The sequence below is a fragment of the Temnothorax longispinosus genome, chromosome 11, assembly GCF_030848805.1.
Source record: "Temnothorax longispinosus isolate EJ_2023e chromosome 11, Tlon_JGU_v1, whole genome shotgun sequence".
Taxonomy (NCBI): Eukaryota; Metazoa; Arthropoda; class Insecta; order Hymenoptera; family Formicidae; genus Temnothorax; species Temnothorax longispinosus.
Window position 1 is genome coordinate 851,583 of NC_092368.1, and position 17,940 is coordinate 869,522.

General features: G+C 38.0%; 3 protein-coding genes across 3 annotated transcripts; 2 read left to right on the forward strand and 1 right to left on the reverse strand.

Annotated features, from left to right (window-relative positions):
• On the reverse strand, positions 1 to 7,690 carry Med23 (mediator complex subunit 23). The gene is made up of 12 exons (XM_071793978.1): positions 7,460 to 7,690; positions 7,279 to 7,371; positions 6,927 to 7,171; positions 6,698 to 6,830; positions 6,351 to 6,533; positions 5,928 to 6,215; positions 3,535 to 5,680; positions 2,930 to 3,169; positions 2,414 to 2,573; positions 2,019 to 2,306; positions 1,041 to 1,247; positions 1 to 549 (listed from the first exon to the last, which is right to left on the reverse strand). Exons 2-12 carry the CDS (start codon positions 7,321 to 7,323, stop codon positions 411 to 413), a joined length of 4,074 nt encoding a protein of 1,357 aa, XP_071650079.1. The 5' UTR covers positions 7,324 to 7,371; positions 7,460 to 7,690; the 3' UTR covers positions 1 to 410.
• A 131-nt stretch (positions 7,691 to 7,821) lies between these two features.
• Positions 7,822 to 9,545, forward strand: Pcid2 (PCI domain-containing protein 2). Its single transcript, XM_071793982.1, has 5 exons — positions 7,822 to 7,979; positions 8,062 to 8,103; positions 8,176 to 8,297; positions 8,393 to 8,874; positions 8,972 to 9,545. The coding sequence occupies exons 1-5, from the start codon at positions 7,959 to 7,961 to the stop codon at positions 9,487 to 9,489; spliced, it is 1,185 nt and encodes a 394-aa protein (XP_071650083.1). The 5' UTR covers positions 7,822 to 7,958; the 3' UTR covers positions 9,490 to 9,545.
• Positions 9,546 to 10,304: 759 nt separating this feature from the next.
• Positions 10,305 to 16,581, forward strand: Git (ARF GTPase-activating protein GIT1). Its single transcript, XM_071793192.1, has 13 exons — positions 10,305 to 10,609; positions 10,867 to 11,000; positions 11,111 to 11,223; positions 11,461 to 11,647; positions 11,758 to 11,888; positions 11,974 to 12,163; positions 12,246 to 12,318; positions 12,603 to 12,797; positions 12,893 to 13,062; positions 13,688 to 13,858; positions 13,964 to 14,140; positions 14,228 to 14,458; positions 14,536 to 16,581. Exons 1-13 carry the CDS (start codon positions 10,552 to 10,554, stop codon positions 14,731 to 14,733), a joined length of 2,028 nt encoding a protein of 675 aa, XP_071649293.1. The 5' UTR covers positions 10,305 to 10,551; the 3' UTR covers positions 14,734 to 16,581.
• The last annotated feature ends 1,359 nt before the right edge of the window (positions 16,582 to 17,940 follow it).

A 17,940-nucleotide genomic window follows, 5' to 3' on the forward strand; every position in this document is an offset into this window, starting at 1 on the left:
TTACTGAATGTTAAACTTTATTTTCGGGTACACTCTGAAAGTATCAAAGTACAAGAGATATCATTTCGTAAAGAGTTAAAAAAAACATAGGAAGCATACATTTCTTAAGCTGCCTCCCCGTGGAGAAAGAAATAGCGGAACGGGATTAAAACGGTATTACTGATTGACGAATATTCCACCTGGAGAGCCCCCCCACCTGGAGATTAGCTAATCAGAGTAATACCGTTTTAATTCCGTTCCGCTATTTCTTTCTCCATGGGGATGCAGCCTTACGTCTGTTTATATTTAAAATTGATAATTCTAATTCCAGAACGATCTAGGTCGGCATTCCGCGAGCCGAAGATTTGAGGCGAGATGCTGAATTACACGTCGCGTCGACGGCAACCCTCTTTTACAGGCATATGGACATCTTAGGACGTATGGATCTCGTCAATGTTTATGTGAGCGATGAAACGCAGCCTCATTTGCAACGCTGGCCTCAGCCTCCGTATGATACACTCCACCTCGTTTTTCGTCATATCACCGACGAACATGTACTTGATGTGATATCTGTCATAAATGTTAAGGAAGATACGAAAGAGTACACGTATCATCGTAAAAGTCTCTCGATAAACGCATCAGAGAGCGAGATCCTCTCAAATTAATCTTTGTATGAACCTGTTACTCAAATTTATCTTTAACGACAATTAAAGAAGGGACGGTAGTGTGATTTAGGAATAAAGCGCCAGGCTCATAATCGCGAGAAATCGGGCTCGAGTCCAACCTGTAGCGGGATTCTGTAACTCCTTATCAACAGTATCGGTATCGTTGCGCAACTTCTTTATATAATTTATACAATACTTGCGCAACGATACCGGAACTGTCGTCAAGGAGTTACAGAATCCCGCTACTGATTACAGGAATAAAAACATACTCTATGTGCCACTTCTACATCTTCGGGTAAAAAAGGTCAGACTAAGAAGAAGAAGAAGATAATTAAAGAAAATTGTCGAAAGTTGTTTCCAAATTCGTCTAGCTTGACAGTCGTATGCAAAGGATACAGTAAATCGCAAATTGGATCCATGTAATTCAAAGTTGTTTGAGTGTGGTCAACTCGTTCCAGCATCTCGTACAGGCAGACTGCAAGCTCGACCACGCAATGTGGCCGCTCCGCGTTAAACCTCGCTAGAGTGGGACCGATTAGGTGGCAAGCGTATATTAATTGTTCCTCGCTGCTTACAACCGGCTGAAGTTTCTCCTTGATAAACCTGAAGAGTTATTTATTAATTCGTAACAAAATACGATAAATTAAATATAACAAACAGAAAATAAATCTTTTGCTCTGTCAATAATATCTAACAAAATAATTGTTTAATTCAATAATAAACTAAGTATAGGCTCTCCTGAATAAATCAAATAGGGAATAGTGAGAGAGGCAATCGGAGCTACGCGCGATAATTATTGCGCAATCAATATATAGTCAATAAGATAAAATATATTAGTCAATACATATTCGGACATTCCGACACTTTCTTTGTGTCATCTTCCGAATATGTATTGACTAATATATTTTATCTTATTGACTATATATTGATTGCGCAATAATTATCGCGCGTGGCTCCGTTTGCCTCTCTCACTATTTCCTATTTGTTTAATTCAACCCATTTATTGAATCTTAATCTTCAACGTTTCGTCCATTTGCTTCTTTTCAAGTGCAAATCTATAAATTGCAAATTCAACACAAGAATAATATCTAATTATGAGCATATGTAACATAAATGTAAGAACCAAAAAATATATCATTTGAGAAGGATCAAAACCAATGGTCAAAATATGGAGATTAAGATTCAATAAATGTAACCAGTTGGGTCGAAATAAACAATCATTTCTATTAAATATAATAGAATATAATTATACAAATTTCTACTTGTAAAAACTATAAAAATGTCAATTTTGTTTAAATTTTCTTTCATAATATACAATACTTTTCTATATACTCTAATGTTATTTATAAATATATATATTTATATCAGACTTACTGAGGCATTGTCGTAATCTGTCCTACGCCTGCATGATGCCACACAGAATGCGCCAGTGCAAGCATGTAGCTGTACTTGTTTTCTAACAGGTTGTTATGCGTAATGTTGAAGTTAAACATTTGGAATGGCGTCAAGTTATTGTACTGCCAATTAACCAAGCCGGGACTGCTGATGGTCTCCAGCAAACGTTTGTGCAATGCTGACCAATAACATTCTGGTAACGCTGCTAGTAACAAACCGACGCAATTTATCCACAAATGTATCTCGTATGACGGCACAACGGTGTACCTGAGGTAAATAATAAGCAAAGTTACACAACAGTTCGGTATATTGTTCTGAAACAGTAGAATCATCATGATCCGACTATGCAACTTGAAGATAGAAGAAAACGATACCCTTTAGCAACAACGTCTAATAGAAAGTTAGCTACTGCATCTGGAGCAACCGGAAGAGCCATAAGTTCGACGCAAGTCACGTACAATGCGTGCGCGGCTGGATTTGGGAATTCGTTGAATCTCCAGTCGGTGGCGGGAAAGTGAGCCGTGCCGGACATCGCTTTAACAAATACATGCTTAATTATTAAAATAATAAAATAAGTGACTCTCTGTCATTCTGATATAACTCGTGGATTGCTCTTTTCGTTTAAAAACTACTCAAAATTTATCAAGAATTTTGCGAATAAAAATAAGTACGGAGAAAGAATTTAGCATTTGCTTTCTGTTATATATTTTCATTTTCAATAAATATATTGCCAGACTAGCAGAGTTTATTTATATCCTATTAACTTTCTTTAAGCTTTTGATAGAGTTTTAATTTTGCTTCCATTCAAAAATAATTTATACTACAATTAATCATAAGAGCGAAGTAAAAATATGAATCGTCGTGTGATACAAAAACTTTGGTCGTCTTACTTTCTACGATCCTTTGTACAAGTCGAATGTAATAATCCAATTCTGGTACCCATGACACTGCATCGTCATTGAAGCGTGTCATGTACACTTGATAAGCCTCGGAAAGTGCCCATCCTGGTGCTCTGATTTCTCGTAACGATCCCAAAACGGCGGATACCAATCGACGTTTTAACAACGGCCGATCTCGCAACTTCTTTTCGTAATAATGCAATGTATTGTAAAGGTATGTCACAGGACGATCTAAAAATCAGAATTGCCTTCAATCAAACAAAATTCAATCAATCCGCCGAAAGAAATTTACTTGCTTTAATTACACTTTTATAGAACGAAAAGAAGAAACATTTCAATAGTCAATTTGAACAATTTATATTTATATGTTAATTTTTATATCATTTTGTACGGGACATGTGACTTCGTATAGAAGCGGTCGATTCGTAAAATAAAAAATAAAATTGTATAAATGAAAGAATATATGAGATTATTGTAATAATAAAATAGTTATTCATTTCGGGAGCAATAAATACATATATACAAATATTATATTGCATGATAGAGAAAGATCTTTCCGTTTTACTAGAATCGATGAAGTTTTATCAGACACATACCGTGAAATTTGTACAGACAGCCCAAGTGTTCCAACAGTATTTCCAAGCTCTTGATGACGGGCGGTATCTCTAGGTATCGGTGCACCACTATGTCAAAAACCGGTAAGAAGCGGAGACATACGTTCCCAAAGTACACGGGCAAATTTTGATACTGACTTGGCCCGCCACTAGTCTGCTCCATAATACCCTCCGGCGCAAACTTTTCTGGGAACTTCCTGTGAAAAGCGAGATGCTTCTCGTGCCAATTTGATTGTTTCCAATGCTCCGGCGAGTTCTCCTTAACGAACTCTTGTACACGGTTTCTAAACTCCGCCGCTTTCAATAGCAACAATTGTATGATGAAGAAGCACACTTGAGCCTCATTACCTTCCTGAGTTCTTAACGCTAGACAAAGTACAAGTCTGTCAATGGTCACTATGTTGTATTTCCAGATCATGTCGTTAATAGTGTCGACGCACTTGTTGACATGCTGACCGCCAACGCTGTTGGCAAATTCGAACACCAGATAATCGCAAAATTTCCTGAGATGAGCCGAAAGCGCTCGGGCGCCGATTCTCTCGAGAATTTTGTACGCGATAGGACTGATGCGGTCGGTCTCGAGTATCATTTTCCACAAGAGACAGAGGAACAACGGCGGCGTGCCAGGAACGGAGAAATGCGCGATGATGTCGTTCTCGTTGTTCATGGACGCCCAATTTCTGTATTCTTCCTCGACCGCTTTTTTGATCTGTTGCTTGTTCTCCTTCGCCACGCTGTTCTGCTGGAAGAACTCGCTCAACACCGGCGGAAAACACTGGAGGGTGTGATTCGCCCAAGAATGTGGCGTATTTTGCATGATGGTGTTCAACAGTTCCTTGCACCACGTGCCGCTGAGACTGTCGGCACCGGTGCCGGTTACATGCATGGATCGCGCCAGTGTCAATACCAATGCTCGATTAAGTTCCTCCGATTCAGCAGACACGAGGGTTTTCGGCTCTGACAGGAACCTAGACAGTTGCGGTTGTACTTCCGCCGAACCCAGTCCGGTAATGAGACGCAACGCCGTGCTCTCGACACACAAATGAAGCTGCGTCTGGTTGGTCTGCGGTACCGCTGCGAGGCTGTGTAGATGCGACAACAGCTGTACCCTGTAATGCGGCTGGATATGATGCATCCTGTAGCTGAACATCTCCAACAGTGTGTACAATGTTCCCCAGGCATGCGATTTGAATACCGTTGGCAACAGCTGGCTGATAAAACCTTTGATGCCCAAACTCTCGATCTCCGTGTATACCAATAATCTGCTATAAGTCTCGACCAGTGCTGGTGCTAATGCCATGTTGCTCTTGGATTGCGCCAGTTTGATCACATGCGTAACAATGCTGTGGATCAGGCTCATCTTAGAGTGCACGGTTAGAGAATCCAGAATAGACATTGAAAGCGGCGTCGTCGGGCCGTTCGCCAACGCCGCGTTATTTTGCAGATTCTGCAATGGCTGCTGCTGTTGATTCTTCTGCGTACCCAGGATTGTATCCACGAGCGCCGCCATCGGTCTGCTAAAATACTCCTGATTCGTCGAGTACGCGTTGCACAAGAGCGCAATGCGATAATCCGATCCCATGCATAGAGAAGCATTTGGCATGACTAGATGCTGCAAAAACTCATGATGGACCTTCAGCGTGTGCGGTATGGGCCTGTGAATGTTAGTGCAGGGCTCGGTTTGAGCCTTTTTCAGTAGATGTATCCATATGCACGTTATCGCCATCTGATGAGTGCACAGCGCTTGGGTATAATCTGGGACAGGCAGAGGTTCCTTCTCCGGATAGAGAAGATCGTACAGTTTCAGAACGGGTAAAAAATTCGACAGCGGATTCCGTTGAATGCTACCCGAAATAAATTGCAGAAGGACCCACATCAGATGGTCTCTACCCTTCCTCAATTCTCTACCGGCTAATTTATCGTGTATCGCCATAACGATGCTTGGAAAACAGGCGAATTGAAAGAGAATGAAGTAAATCAGTTGCGAAGACAGGTGCAACCACACCCAGTGATTGGCCACTGTTCCATCCATCCCCTCTGCTGGCAGAGATTCGTTTTCGGATCGTTCCATCGCGAGGATGACGAGCTCCACGAGTTGCTCCTCCAAGACGATGCATCGTTGTTTATGCTGTTATACAAAGAAAATACCTTTTTAAATTGATTAATATCAATATTAATTAAGCCGACAGTGTGCTTTCTGATATATAACTTTCGAGAAATATACTTGGCATGTGGAACCAACGAAAAAAAAGCTCAAATAGATATTTATCCTATTGTGTACCCTTACAGTTACAACTTCGTTTTTGTCTCTTAACAATTGAAACGCTTGCATTCTCATTAATTTTCATGTTTCACGTGTTTTAATTTCGTCTTACCTGTTTCTGCAAACCGAGCATCGAGCAGACCATATCTCTGCTGTATGGCTGCTCCAGAACATATCTAAGTAACTCCGTTTGGGGCTTAAGTAAATCTGGATCGTAAGGTAGATTTCCTTTCAAAGAAAACTTTAATGTAGTAGGATCCAATAACCAAGGATTGATCAAATAGTCTGCGTATCCTGTATGCTCAACCACTGGCAACATCTTCGAGTGTCCCACTATAGATACCATTTGCGCAGTATTTCGAAAACTTTCGACAAAATTCGAGAGCAACTTTGCCAGTTTCTAAAACAAACGTGTCGAAAAACGGATAAAACTAGACAACAAACGGGAGATATTTTTTCACAAAACCATTAAATGTGTTTTACACTTAATCTTATTCATTTTGTTCATTGCTCTTAATATTTTAAAGTTACTTACCCAATGAGGCCAATTTTTGCTGTCGGGATAAGCTTTCTGTATCTCGTTGACAATAAAATAACCCGGCAATAAGCATGCATTTCTATCGAAGATATATTCAATAACGTTTTCCAAAGCCTTTAGTTGTGGTTGTACCGACGCGTCTAATCGAGCTGGTATGGTTTGGGCCTTCTCTTTGCATCCCTAAAAGTAAAACACAGAAAAACGTCTCTGAAAGATATCACAGAAATATATCTCTTTAGACTTTTGTCTTATGTTATATAATAAGATTACGAGAAATATCATAATGCCTTGAATGCATATTAAAAATACGCGATAAATCATTACAACTGTTAATGGGAACCTACTTTCATGATTTCTCTGACTCCCTTGTAGTCGACTCCGCCAATGATATGTCTAATGAGAACAAAACACTCAACCCAAAAATCCTCCAACTGATATTGCAATTTGTCGCAACTCAGAATACATTCGCACACCAGTCTGCAAAAAAAAATTCATAGAAAACAGTTTAATACGACAAAAAGAATCAAAGCGGCGTGAACAAAGTGCAAAACGTTCGTTCATCTAAAAATGTACCTAGCAGGCAAGTAATTTGAATACACTAGGTTTTCCAGTAGCGACAGTAATAATTGTAATCGCCTGTGGTTCGTCATTGCTGCCGCCATCGATAAGAACTGACGAACCGCCGCCTCCTGCTGCTCCTTCGTCAATCCGGTCACAGCTGTCTTCAGTTCTTGATGCCATGTCGCCACCTTTTCACTCTCCTTCTTGGGATGATGAACGAGAACGCAACTGAAAGCCTCCTCTATCGCTTCTACTTTCTGAAATATATAAAATACAAATATGAAGAAACCTTTCCCGCGTCTCAATTACTGAAATTAAGATTCTGTCTTAGCGAAATTATGAATGCAAAAAAAATATTTCTTACCAAGATATCGTTTAAGATACTCGTAATCTGAGTTTCGTTGCTCATCTTCTCAGCTACGTAATATCTTCAACGATCAGGAAAGTTGACACATGTCTGAAAAGAATCAATTGTAAGATAATTCTTTTCACCCTCTCGAAATTTTCTAAAAACAGTTAAATGATAATTGATAAATCATATTTACCAAGACATAACCTAGACTTAACGCGCCAGACGCTTGTGCGTCAAAAGCATAGGGAAGTGATTTCAGTAATCCCAGAAATTCAAGTGCTATATGATCTAAAGGAGAGAAAAGGTGCTAAAAGCACCTAATCTTCCTTTCACCCGAAGGATGGATTTCTCTAAAAAAAAAACAAACAGACACTAATAATGTCAATTCTTCTCCCGTACTTGACAGTCTGTCAAATTCAATTTCAGATTTCAGATCGTCATTGGCATCAATCGGCATTTACGCGCTCTCTACCGGCTGCCGCGTCCATCTTCGAGCGAACTACGTAGCCAATTACTCACTGTTACTCACTGCCGGTAAAATAGATAGCGCATGCGTAATCTGACGCAAACTGCACGCGACGCGTCCATGACTCCATGTGTATTGTTGTGTACTTCCAAAATAAAACCTGTCATTTGACTGAAAATTCATTTATCTTCGAAGATTCGTTATTTATATTTTAATCGCAGTCGAAATGGATTCCTACGTAATGCAGGTGGGGTGTAAAATCGATAGGCACAGCGCAGTGTTGTATAATAATCTTCAGGTCATTATCTTTCACTTACTTTATTTCGCAGATTCGGCGAGTGTGGCTCAACCAGGACGGGGAAGCGTTGGCGGTAAATAATGCACGAATGTATTACGATCAAAGCTCACACTAATCGCGTGAATGATTAATCGTTCCTTCGTAGGATCTCTTGTCCCTGCGGCACAATCATGTTTTGGTACCTCAAATTGGATCGGAGACCGCCATGAACAAGGCCATGGAACACTTATCCGCACCATTAGACGACCTGGTACTTTGCCACTTGAAGTAAAGACACGATCCCTTTTTTATGATTTATTCAGACGCTGGACGATTCATTTGACACTGCGTGTACGATCGATATTTTTTGGTCTCCCCCTTAGAGCCGTATCTGCTATGAACAAGAACGAGCCTTTGGTCATGTACAATTTTCAAAGTTCGGCTGTACAATGTCTCGCGAAGATTCTACAGATGCAGAAGGAGGAAAACTGGATGTTACCGGTGATGAACGTGATGTGCCTGGAACTGAGATTATCGGCGATAGGCGCGGAAAAATCCAAGAGCAGCAAGAACGTGAAACCCGGCGAGGTCCTGGAGAAGTGCGCCGAGTGCTTGATGGCCTGTTTCCGGGTTTGCGCGGCTGACAGCAGAAGTTCGGAAGAGGACACGAAACGATGGGGAATGCTGGCCCTGATCAATCAGCTGCTAAAAGTGTATTTCAGAATTAACAAATTGCATTTGTGCAAACCGTTGATACGGGCCATAGAATCGTCCCCCTTTAAGGACCACTTTGCGCTGGCGCAACAGATCACGTACAAATTTTTCGTCGGTCGGAAAGCGATGTTCGACAGCGATTACAAGATCGGTGAGTACCTTTTCTATCTCGTGTCTTGTAAACCACAGCAATTGCCCTACTTTTACCTAAAGTAACATCAGATAAACACGCTGCCAAATTGTTTCAGCCGACGAGTATCTGACTTATGCGTTCGAGCATTGTCACATACAGTGTTCGAAAAATAAGAGATTGATCTTGACTTATCTGGTGCCTGTGAAGATGCTGCTGGGATACATGCCCAAGCAGAGTCTCCTGGAGAAGTATAATTTAATGGAATTCTGGGAGCTCAAGGAATCCGTGAGGAAAGGAGATTTACGTTCCTTGGAAGGAGTGATGGCGAAGCACGAAACCTTCTTCATAGACGCGGGCATATATCTGATCGTGGAGAAGCTCAAACTGATCGCGTACAGAAATCTATTCAAGAAAGTATACCTGGCGCTGAACACGCATCAGATACCGGTGCTGAGCTTGCTCGTGGCGTTACAGATGTACGGGATGGAGGATATAGATATGGACGAGACGGAATGCCTTCTCGCCAATCTGATATACGAAGGCAAGATTAAAGGCTACATATCTTATCAGCACAAGAAATTGGTTATATCTAAACAGAATCCTTTTCCACCATTATCCACCGTTGTATCGTAAACGATTACAATTGTAATCGCTGTAATTTATCTTCGCAATAAATATATTATTATTTTTTTACAGTGTTATCGCGTATTGTTAACGATAAGGAAAGCGTTTAATATAATCCTTTTAGAAATAGTCTTATCATTGACTCTTATCGATTCCGTTTCCGAAAGAAAAAATTCTTTTGACATTACATTTAGCAGATTGGGCATTTGCACGTAAAATATAATAATAAATCTACATCTATATGTATACATTGTAAACTGACGTGTTATGTTAAACAATGAGTGATCTATGGATCATCAAACATTCATATTTTATTAAAAATATCAGAAATTTATGTTTCGTTGGTAATTTTATGTTCATTTACTATTATTCAATTTAGACACAATTTTTAGTATTGAAAAATTAACAGATCAGATCAGCGTAAATAATAATATTTCTATTTTAGTGTCATATATCTTTTATATCGCTCTTTATAGCTAATTAATAAATAAATTATAATTAAAATGCATCTAATTATTAAATCTAAAACTTTACTTTTTGTAGGACTGTTGTGTAAAAATACACAGTTCAAAAAATCAATTAATAATCAATTAATTTATAATAATTTACATTTATACTATCTACATGAAAAAAGTTCGCTTAAACATAACGTAAACAATTCAAGGGAATATAATTTTGAAATTTACGCCTTTACGGCATAATCCTGGCACTTAGTGCATCGTCGTCCCGTAAAGTGGCGCTGATCGGTCAAGCATCACCGCGGATGGACCACGCGCTGGTAAATCACCTGTGACCGACGCTATCTTATCAACAATCTTCCGCTTCACAAATTTAGGAAATGCGCCACTGACGGACGCCACGATCTCTCCACTCTCCAGTCTCCGGGAAACGGGGGGGTAACGAGAGGGAGGGTAATGGAACAACCCGACTCGCGTTTCTGCTTCGCTCTGCTCCAAAAATCGTTCTCCTCGTCGTCGTCGTCGCCGTCCACCTCCGCCGTCTACATCGCGCGGTCGCGGTGCAGCACAATGCGCGAGAGTGAGCGCCGCTGATTCCCGGGGAGACGGAAGCATGGCACGTCCCAAGCAAAGAGCGAGCGCGGACGTGTGCGCCGACTGCGGGACCCTCGGTGAGCGCAGCATCGTTTTTGCTCCACGATCACCTGGACCCCTGGACCCGTCATTTCCCTCGTAAAATAAGAGACGCGCTTAGAAAATAATATAAATGATCATTATGAATGTGTCCAGTGTACGTCCCTCGAATATTACTTTGGTAACCAGCTTGATTGAAGATAAACATACATTCCTTGTTTATGTAATGCAAGCTTTTAGTCAGCGACGCTTGTTCGATTGAGAGAATATTATTAGATCTGTCGTGCTGTTTCAGAGCCAGGATGGGCATCGATCAACAGAGCTATTTTATTGTGCGACGATTGCTGTGGGATTCATCGTAGTCTAGGGCGTCACGTGTCGCACATCAAGTCGTTGCACAAGGGCGTTTGGAACCCGCACCTATTGAACGTTAGTATGCAGTGGCTATGGCTACGTAAAGAGAAGATTTCAATTCTCTTAAAATTGTCACATTGCATGTACGTCGTATAGCTCTCGAGATAACTGAACAATTATTCCAGATGGTGCATACGTTGAGTGATAATGGAGCTAACAGTATTTGGGAACATTCCCTGCTAGATCCCAGCAACTCCAAGATTAGTAGGAGGAAACCACAGCCTAAGGATCCCTTACAGTTAGTAATTATGTTATGATAAATCGTATTTTGTTAAGGAATATATAATTTTCACTCACAAATGCTCTTTGACGCTTGTGGAATGAATCAAATTTAGATACAGATCAGTTATCAGTATTTTTCCAGATTAAAAGTCGATTCCAATTCTAAACGTTTGACATAAGCTTTTATTTTCTTAACTGTTTGTTTGCTTGTTTGTTTGTTTGTTTGTTTAATTTTTACATTATTTGCTTATAGTCCGGTGAAGGCAGATTTTATTAAGGCCAAGCATCAACACTTGGCCTTTATATTACGGCCGAGCAAGGAGGAAAGTTGCACGGAGGAGGAACTCAATAGACAGTTGCACAGTAGCGTTCGTACAAGTAATTTAGAAACTTCGTTGAGGCTATTGGCACAGGGAGCCAACCCCAATTATTTTTACAAGGTATATTTCAGTAATTATTCAAGTAAAATACACTGACGTATTGCAAATGATATAATTGTGGTATTGAGGAGGAACACTTTTGTTAAATTACATGTGTAATATACTTATAGGAAAAAGGGACCACACCTTTACATGTGGCAGCTCGTGCCGGGCAAGCTCTCCAAGTAGAACTTTTAATAGCTAATGGCGCAAACCCGAGTGTAGTTGATCTAAGTGGACAAACGGCTGCTGATATCGCTAAGTAAGTGACATGACAGTAACGTCTTTATCATACGAAACATAGGGAAAGTATATTTTACGTTAAAGTATTCTTTCTGTTATTTCAGAATGTCAGGGCATATAGATTTATCTGAACGTATAATTGAATGTATGTACGAAGTAACAGATAGGCTGACGTATCACATATGCTCTCGTAAACCAAGTCATCGAGGCGATGAACATCTCATAAACTCCGAATTGGCTTCTTTCTTGGATAAAAATGAGTTAACTTTGGAAGGAAGAAGCAGATTACAAATGGTATGTAGAAATTTATATTTTGATTATTTATCGATTTTTATTTCGTACAGGATATGTAAGAGTCGATTTATTTTTTGCTTAGTTGCCAAATCATTTGCTAGAGGAGTTAGCCATGGATGTTTATGACGAGGTGGATCGTCGGGAAACGGAAGCAAGTGAGTATCAGTTTCCAGTTTATTGCAAACTAGATTAAATATGCTAATCTTGATTTAGACGTGCATGAATTTTGTTACTAATTTAAGTTATTAATGATACACATATCTTTCTGTGTCATGCTATTCCTTTGGAAGGGTGAGTAAAGAATGTTTGAATTTATTTGTCAATATAATTGTACAAAGTATAAAAACAAATTATTGAATTATGTCTAATACATTTATATAATAAATTACTGAATTATGTAATATATGCAGACAAGTAGATTTTCATATTTTATGCATAGTCTGGTTTTCAACCGCATCCCTCCCGGAGAAATGTACTGTTCCATTTTTGCCAGTTAATCCACAATTGTCGTCTACTAGAAACCAAGGAAGGCAAAAATTAGCGAGATTCACGCCGAAGGAATTCACCACTCTTATCGTAGATTTACTGGTTGAGGCGGGTCGGAGGCATATGCTTGCTAATAATGCACTTCAAAGTAATATTACCGAATTAATAGCGCATTTATTTTATGAGAGTTTTTCAAGTATTTTACATTATTTCTACATTTTTATATCATCTATTGTTCTTTAGATCCCGCGGTATCTATGCTTCGCAAAGAGCAACTTGGTAGGCATGGGTCGCAAGTGTCTGACGATGAACCTTTGTACGACAGTGTTGCATCTGACGATGATTATGCTGCTCTGACATCTACAGATAATACTTCATCTGACGTTTCAAACCAGCCTAAAACTAATAATGAGGTAATTTAAAGACTTCAATTTTCGAGTACAAAGAAATACATTAACAAACGCGACTATATTCATCCTTGGAATGATAATACAAATTATCCGACACATTCTTGCATAGATATATTTGAATTTTTTCTAATTGCCTATAACATGTGAAAGTATATTAGTTTCGCAAATTGCTTACTTTAACTCGCATCAAGAGAGTGAGATGCAAGAAGTATATAAGTTTACAAAACTCGATAGTCGTATTTACTTGTTTGTGGTAAAATATTAAAGGTACCGACACTAGTAACAAAAAGAGGAATAAGGAATTGGCTGAGCACATGGCTTTTCTGTAGGCGGTGTTATTAGGCAAGTGCACAGAACTGTTTGTGCATGTGCGATCATTGCCAAAAAGTGTAAAATTTGTCCATTGTGAAACATTAATTAGCTGCTGATCTGAACTGATTCATATAATGATTCGCAATCCACTAAACACCATGATTTGCATATTGCATAATAACAATGCAATGATAATAATATATCCGCCAATTTATAACAATTCGTTTGCGTGACCATTATAACATGCTCTCTATACTTGTTGCACAATGTACGTTTAATTTAAAGCAAAGATTATTACTGTGCTGTATTGTTACAGGAAACATTTACACCAGTCGCTAAGGGTCTTCCGTCCATGGTAGAAGTTTTGAAAAAACAATTGACCCTGTCCGAATCAACCGTACGAGATCTCCGCGAGCAGGTACACACCCTGCAAACCACCGTCGAGCAACTCACTCGAGAGAACAACGAGCTGAAGCATATGCTACAGGTAACTGACTCAAAATTCTAGTTATCTGTTTTATAACATATCAAATATCAATGTTTAATCGCATGATAAATGCTGAAAATGCAATTTTTGTTTTTTCTGATCTAGGTCAAAGGTTCTGATGGCAACATGAACGGGCATGTTGGTGGCGAACAGGAACCTGAATTAGAGCCGGTGCACGATATCAAAACGTCCACTGTACGTGGAAATCAACGACCGGCATCTATGTACGAAACTAGAGAAGGCCTGCGGAAACCAGCGTCATGGTCAACAACCATTTGCCAGGTAATTAACGTTTTTTTTTCTTTTTTTTTCCCGAAACAAGTTGACAAAGTATATCCATACTAATCTGTTTGCGTTTATTTCATTCAGACGAAACGCGACACCGAGACATTATCGCGGAATAACACGCAAAGCTTGTGGGAATGTGGCGCGCCTAATCTGCCGCCCAGCGAAGAGGTAACTCGCCGAACGGAACAAGTTACCAGGCGAATCCAAGAGCTGTGGATGGCTATGCAAGATCCAAGCCAGCGAGAAGCCTTTGTGCCTTGCGCCGAGAGGATACGCGTTGCTGTTGCCGAATTAACCGCTATATTTCCTCAGGTAAGATTATTGTTTATTCGTTGAACGTGCTTCTTCATTCGCTGGGGCAGAAGCAATTCCCACTGTATTTGTTGTAGAATCCAATTGAGGAGAATATCAGGTCCGCCTTACGCCAGTTAAACGGCAATACCGGGAGACTTCAAGCGGAGTGTTCCGGCCTTCAAAGATGCACCAGTGATGCCGAGCACATGGATCGTTGTTTGCAACAAGTACGTTCATGCGCTTACGATATTGCCAAAGCAACCAAGCTACTTGTCACGCAATTTCAAACATAGATTCTCTCAATGTCACAGAAAAAGTATCGAGAGATGCCTGTATCTCTTATCGAGTCTATTAGATGTCTCTTTCTTTTCGAGTCGTAATTACATAGTTATTGCAATGCTTTATATACATATATATATTTACTTAACAATAATAACATTCATTCATTTATTGTCTTTGTTGAGTTTAATAAATATTGGAGCAGAATCACTTTTTTTAATTATTATTAAAGTATTAATTGCCAGAGTGGATTACTAAAAGTATACTCTAAAATTATTTAAGTAACTATGTTTGAATGCGATCTAACAGATAAGACATGACATTGTTTGAATAGATTATCAATATAGTATCATGTAGTTATGTAGTATATCGTTTATAATACCCGACAAAGACTGAATAGCGGCAAACCAATGAATTCTACATATATGCAGCTTAAGTTTACAAGTTTTGTCTAATACGTTAGTCTTGCTTAGGCAAAATTTTACAAAGGTATGAACCTTATCATTGAAATGTTTAACTGCAGTAGAAGCTCTATTATTTTGAAGGCTGGAAAATTCCTTCTTAACGAATATCTTCACCACATGCACAATTCTATTCAATCACCATTTATGTGTCTGCATATATCGTGTGCCAAAATTTATCGAGCTCTCAATGCATTATCGAAAGAATTTAAATGTATTTATAGCAGTTTTCAATCTGAGATAACTTGTGTTAAACATCAAAGAAATTTTTTTTTACATTTGATACATCTGAGATTTTATCTTTAGTGTCAGTTAAACTATGTAAAAACTAAGTTAACTCTCACACTGCCTTTCTATGTTTTAATGTTAATTTAGCAACAAAAATGTCGCAATAACATTAAAATTATAATCTAAATTTATTATCTATATCACTTTATGATGTGTTATTATATATTTTTCTCTCATATATTATTAATTTATATAAAATGTTTTAATTGGTCTTTATACATTTTACACTCTTTTGGCTATATTTTACGATCTTTTCTTGGCTATATGACTGTTAGTGCAATATTACAAATACAAAAATTACTGAATATTTTATCTAACTTGTTAAATTTGCACAACAAAATATATAAATGATAAGATAAGGCAATGTTATAACGTTACGATGATATGCATTTTTATTACTGAAGTACACGCGAATGTATAGTAATAATGAAAATACTGTAACTGTAATTGTAATATATGGAATCCGTAAATGAAATGTATTTTCGTAAAACGATATTTATATTAATTATATAATAAAATGTCTTGTATAACTGTATTATATATATACATTAATTAATGTGTAGAATACAATTATGTACTAAGTTTTTTATGTACTTTTTGGCCAGTTATAACGATGAGTGACATATATCTTAGATCTATTCTCTACATAGATATTATATATGTATCGTACATATATATTTTTTAGCTAAATGCAGCTCAACAATTAATGTAATAAATAATATTGCTATATAACATTATATTAAGGGACCCACCAGGCCCTTGGGTTATCGATCCTTAGTATGTAGTTGTGCGGTTAATAATTTACTTTAAAACTTTAATTTGATATGAAATAAAAGTACACATTTTAAACAATAAATTAGAAAAAAGAGTTAATAAAAATCTTAATTTTTTCAAACCGAAATGAAACTAGAAATATATTCTTCAGTTGAATTTTCAGATAAAATAAAAAAAAACTGATTTTTCGGACTCGTTATCCTGGTGTGCCCCTTGAATTATAATATAAACATAATATTTAATGCTATTCTGAAATTAATCGAAAATAATTATAGAATAAGTGATAAAATAATATTCTTGTCAGATTCTCTGCTGTAATAAAAATTGCGATTATGATTATATATAGGGTTTGTCCTGTTATTACAATGTTTTAACTATATTAATATATATATATATTTATTAACAAATATAGTAGATAAAATATGTCATCACATAAAATTTACAGACGTCAAGGTAAATCGCGTACACAATATTTTTGTAGCAAGATATGTGATAATGCATAATGAGAAATATTTTCTGCCGCTCTCCCTCTATCGAATTTGAGCCAGTTTTATTAAATTTAAGCCAGTAATTAAGTTTATCATTGCGAACAAAAAAGTTGAAACCCTTTTTTCGATAAATCTAGCATCATTCGACATCCAATAGGAGATATTTTCTTTAATTTTCTTTAATAAAGTTGTTATTTAAGTATATTGTAAATATATTTATCGATAATAATTTAAATTTCCCGTGACTTTAAGCCGTTGTTTCCTATTGGTGAAGCTGAAACCAGAGAGTAGAGCCATAGGGCCTATTCTTATTTCAAGGGATCGATCATGTATTTCTTATTCAACATCGTTAGAAAGAGGCCACATTCCGTGGCCCGTATACTATAGATAAATGCGCGCATATGCGCGTTACGGAACGTGGCCAGAGATAAATCACATGAAACTTTTCACTTTTCACGTTTTCGCCCTAAGGGAAAAGATAGATCGACCCCTTGAAATAAGAACGGATTATGAATACTGGCCTTTAGCAATACCCTATCCGATAGCCAATCAATAGCGCGAGGTAGCGTTTATTTATTTTCTAGGACGCATTTTATATCTTTATTATCTCTGATTATTATCTCTGATTGGATACTAATTTCGAACAACGCGGGCATTGTTCACTTTCGGAGCTCGATTCTTGAATTTGTTGGCAAGTGTTCAGCAGAGAAAATTGCTTTACAATTATTGTAAAATTTACAAATCTGATTAGTGTGTGCTTTTAATTTTTGCCGGAGCTAAGAGTATACACTAATTAAATTCACGAATTTTACAACAGTAAAGGCCATTGCACGTACCAAAATTTTAGTCAATCGTAAGGCCTTAAGAAAATAGACCAATCACAGTCGATTATTCTCCTCGAGCTCGAGGAATAATCGAGTGTGATTGGTCTATTTTCTTACGGCCTTACGATTATGACTAAAACTTTGTTACGTGCAATGGCCTTACAAAGCAGCTTCCTCTGCTGAACGCAACCATCAAGAAAAACGTGTTTATAAATTCTGGAGGTCGATTGTGTCTTTTGAAACGAAGGAAAAATTGCAAAAGTGTACAGATTTACTAGATTTCGACAAATGAAATCGTAGATATTCTAGTGAATTTCCTCACTTTTGCAATTTTTAAAGGTCTGTTCGCGTTGCCCGCACTTTTTGCACCTACAATCTTCTCTTTC

Excerpts from the sequence above, each read along its gene's own strand:
- Git (XM_071793192.1), top strand. The coding sequence starts at position 10,552 with ATGGCACGTCCCAAGCAAAGAGCGAGCGCGGACGTGTGCGCCGACTGC. Across the intron at positions 13,063-13,687 it reads AGCCTAAAACTAATAATGAG|GAAACATTTACACCAGTCGC; the intron begins GTAATTTAAAGA and ends GTATTGTTACAG. Across the intron at positions 14,141-14,227 it reads GGTCAACAACCATTTGCCAG|ACGAAACGCGACACCGAGAC; the intron begins GTAATTAACGTT and ends TATTTCATTCAG.
- Med23 (XM_071793978.1), bottom strand. The coding sequence starts at position 7,323 with ATGAGCAACGAAACTCAGATTACGAGTATCTTAAACGATATCTTG. Across the intron at positions 7,172-7,278 it reads GTATCTTAAACGATATCTTG|AAAGTAGAAGCGATAGAGGA; the intron begins GTAAGAAATATT and ends TATATATTTCAG. Across the intron at positions 5,681-5,927 it reads TGCTCGGTTTGCAGAAACAG|CATAAACAACGATGCATCGT; the intron begins GTAAGACGAAAT and ends TTTGTATAACAG.
- Pcid2 (XM_071793982.1), top strand. The coding sequence starts at position 7,959 with ATGGATTCCTACGTAATGCAG. Across the intron at positions 7,980-8,061 it reads TGGATTCCTACGTAATGCAG|ATTCGGCGAGTGTGGCTCAA; the intron begins GTGGGGTGTAAA and ends TTTATTTCGCAG. Across the intron at positions 8,104-8,175 it reads AGGACGGGGAAGCGTTGGCG|GATCTCTTGTCCCTGCGGCA; the intron begins GTAAATAATGCA and ends GTTCCTTCGTAG.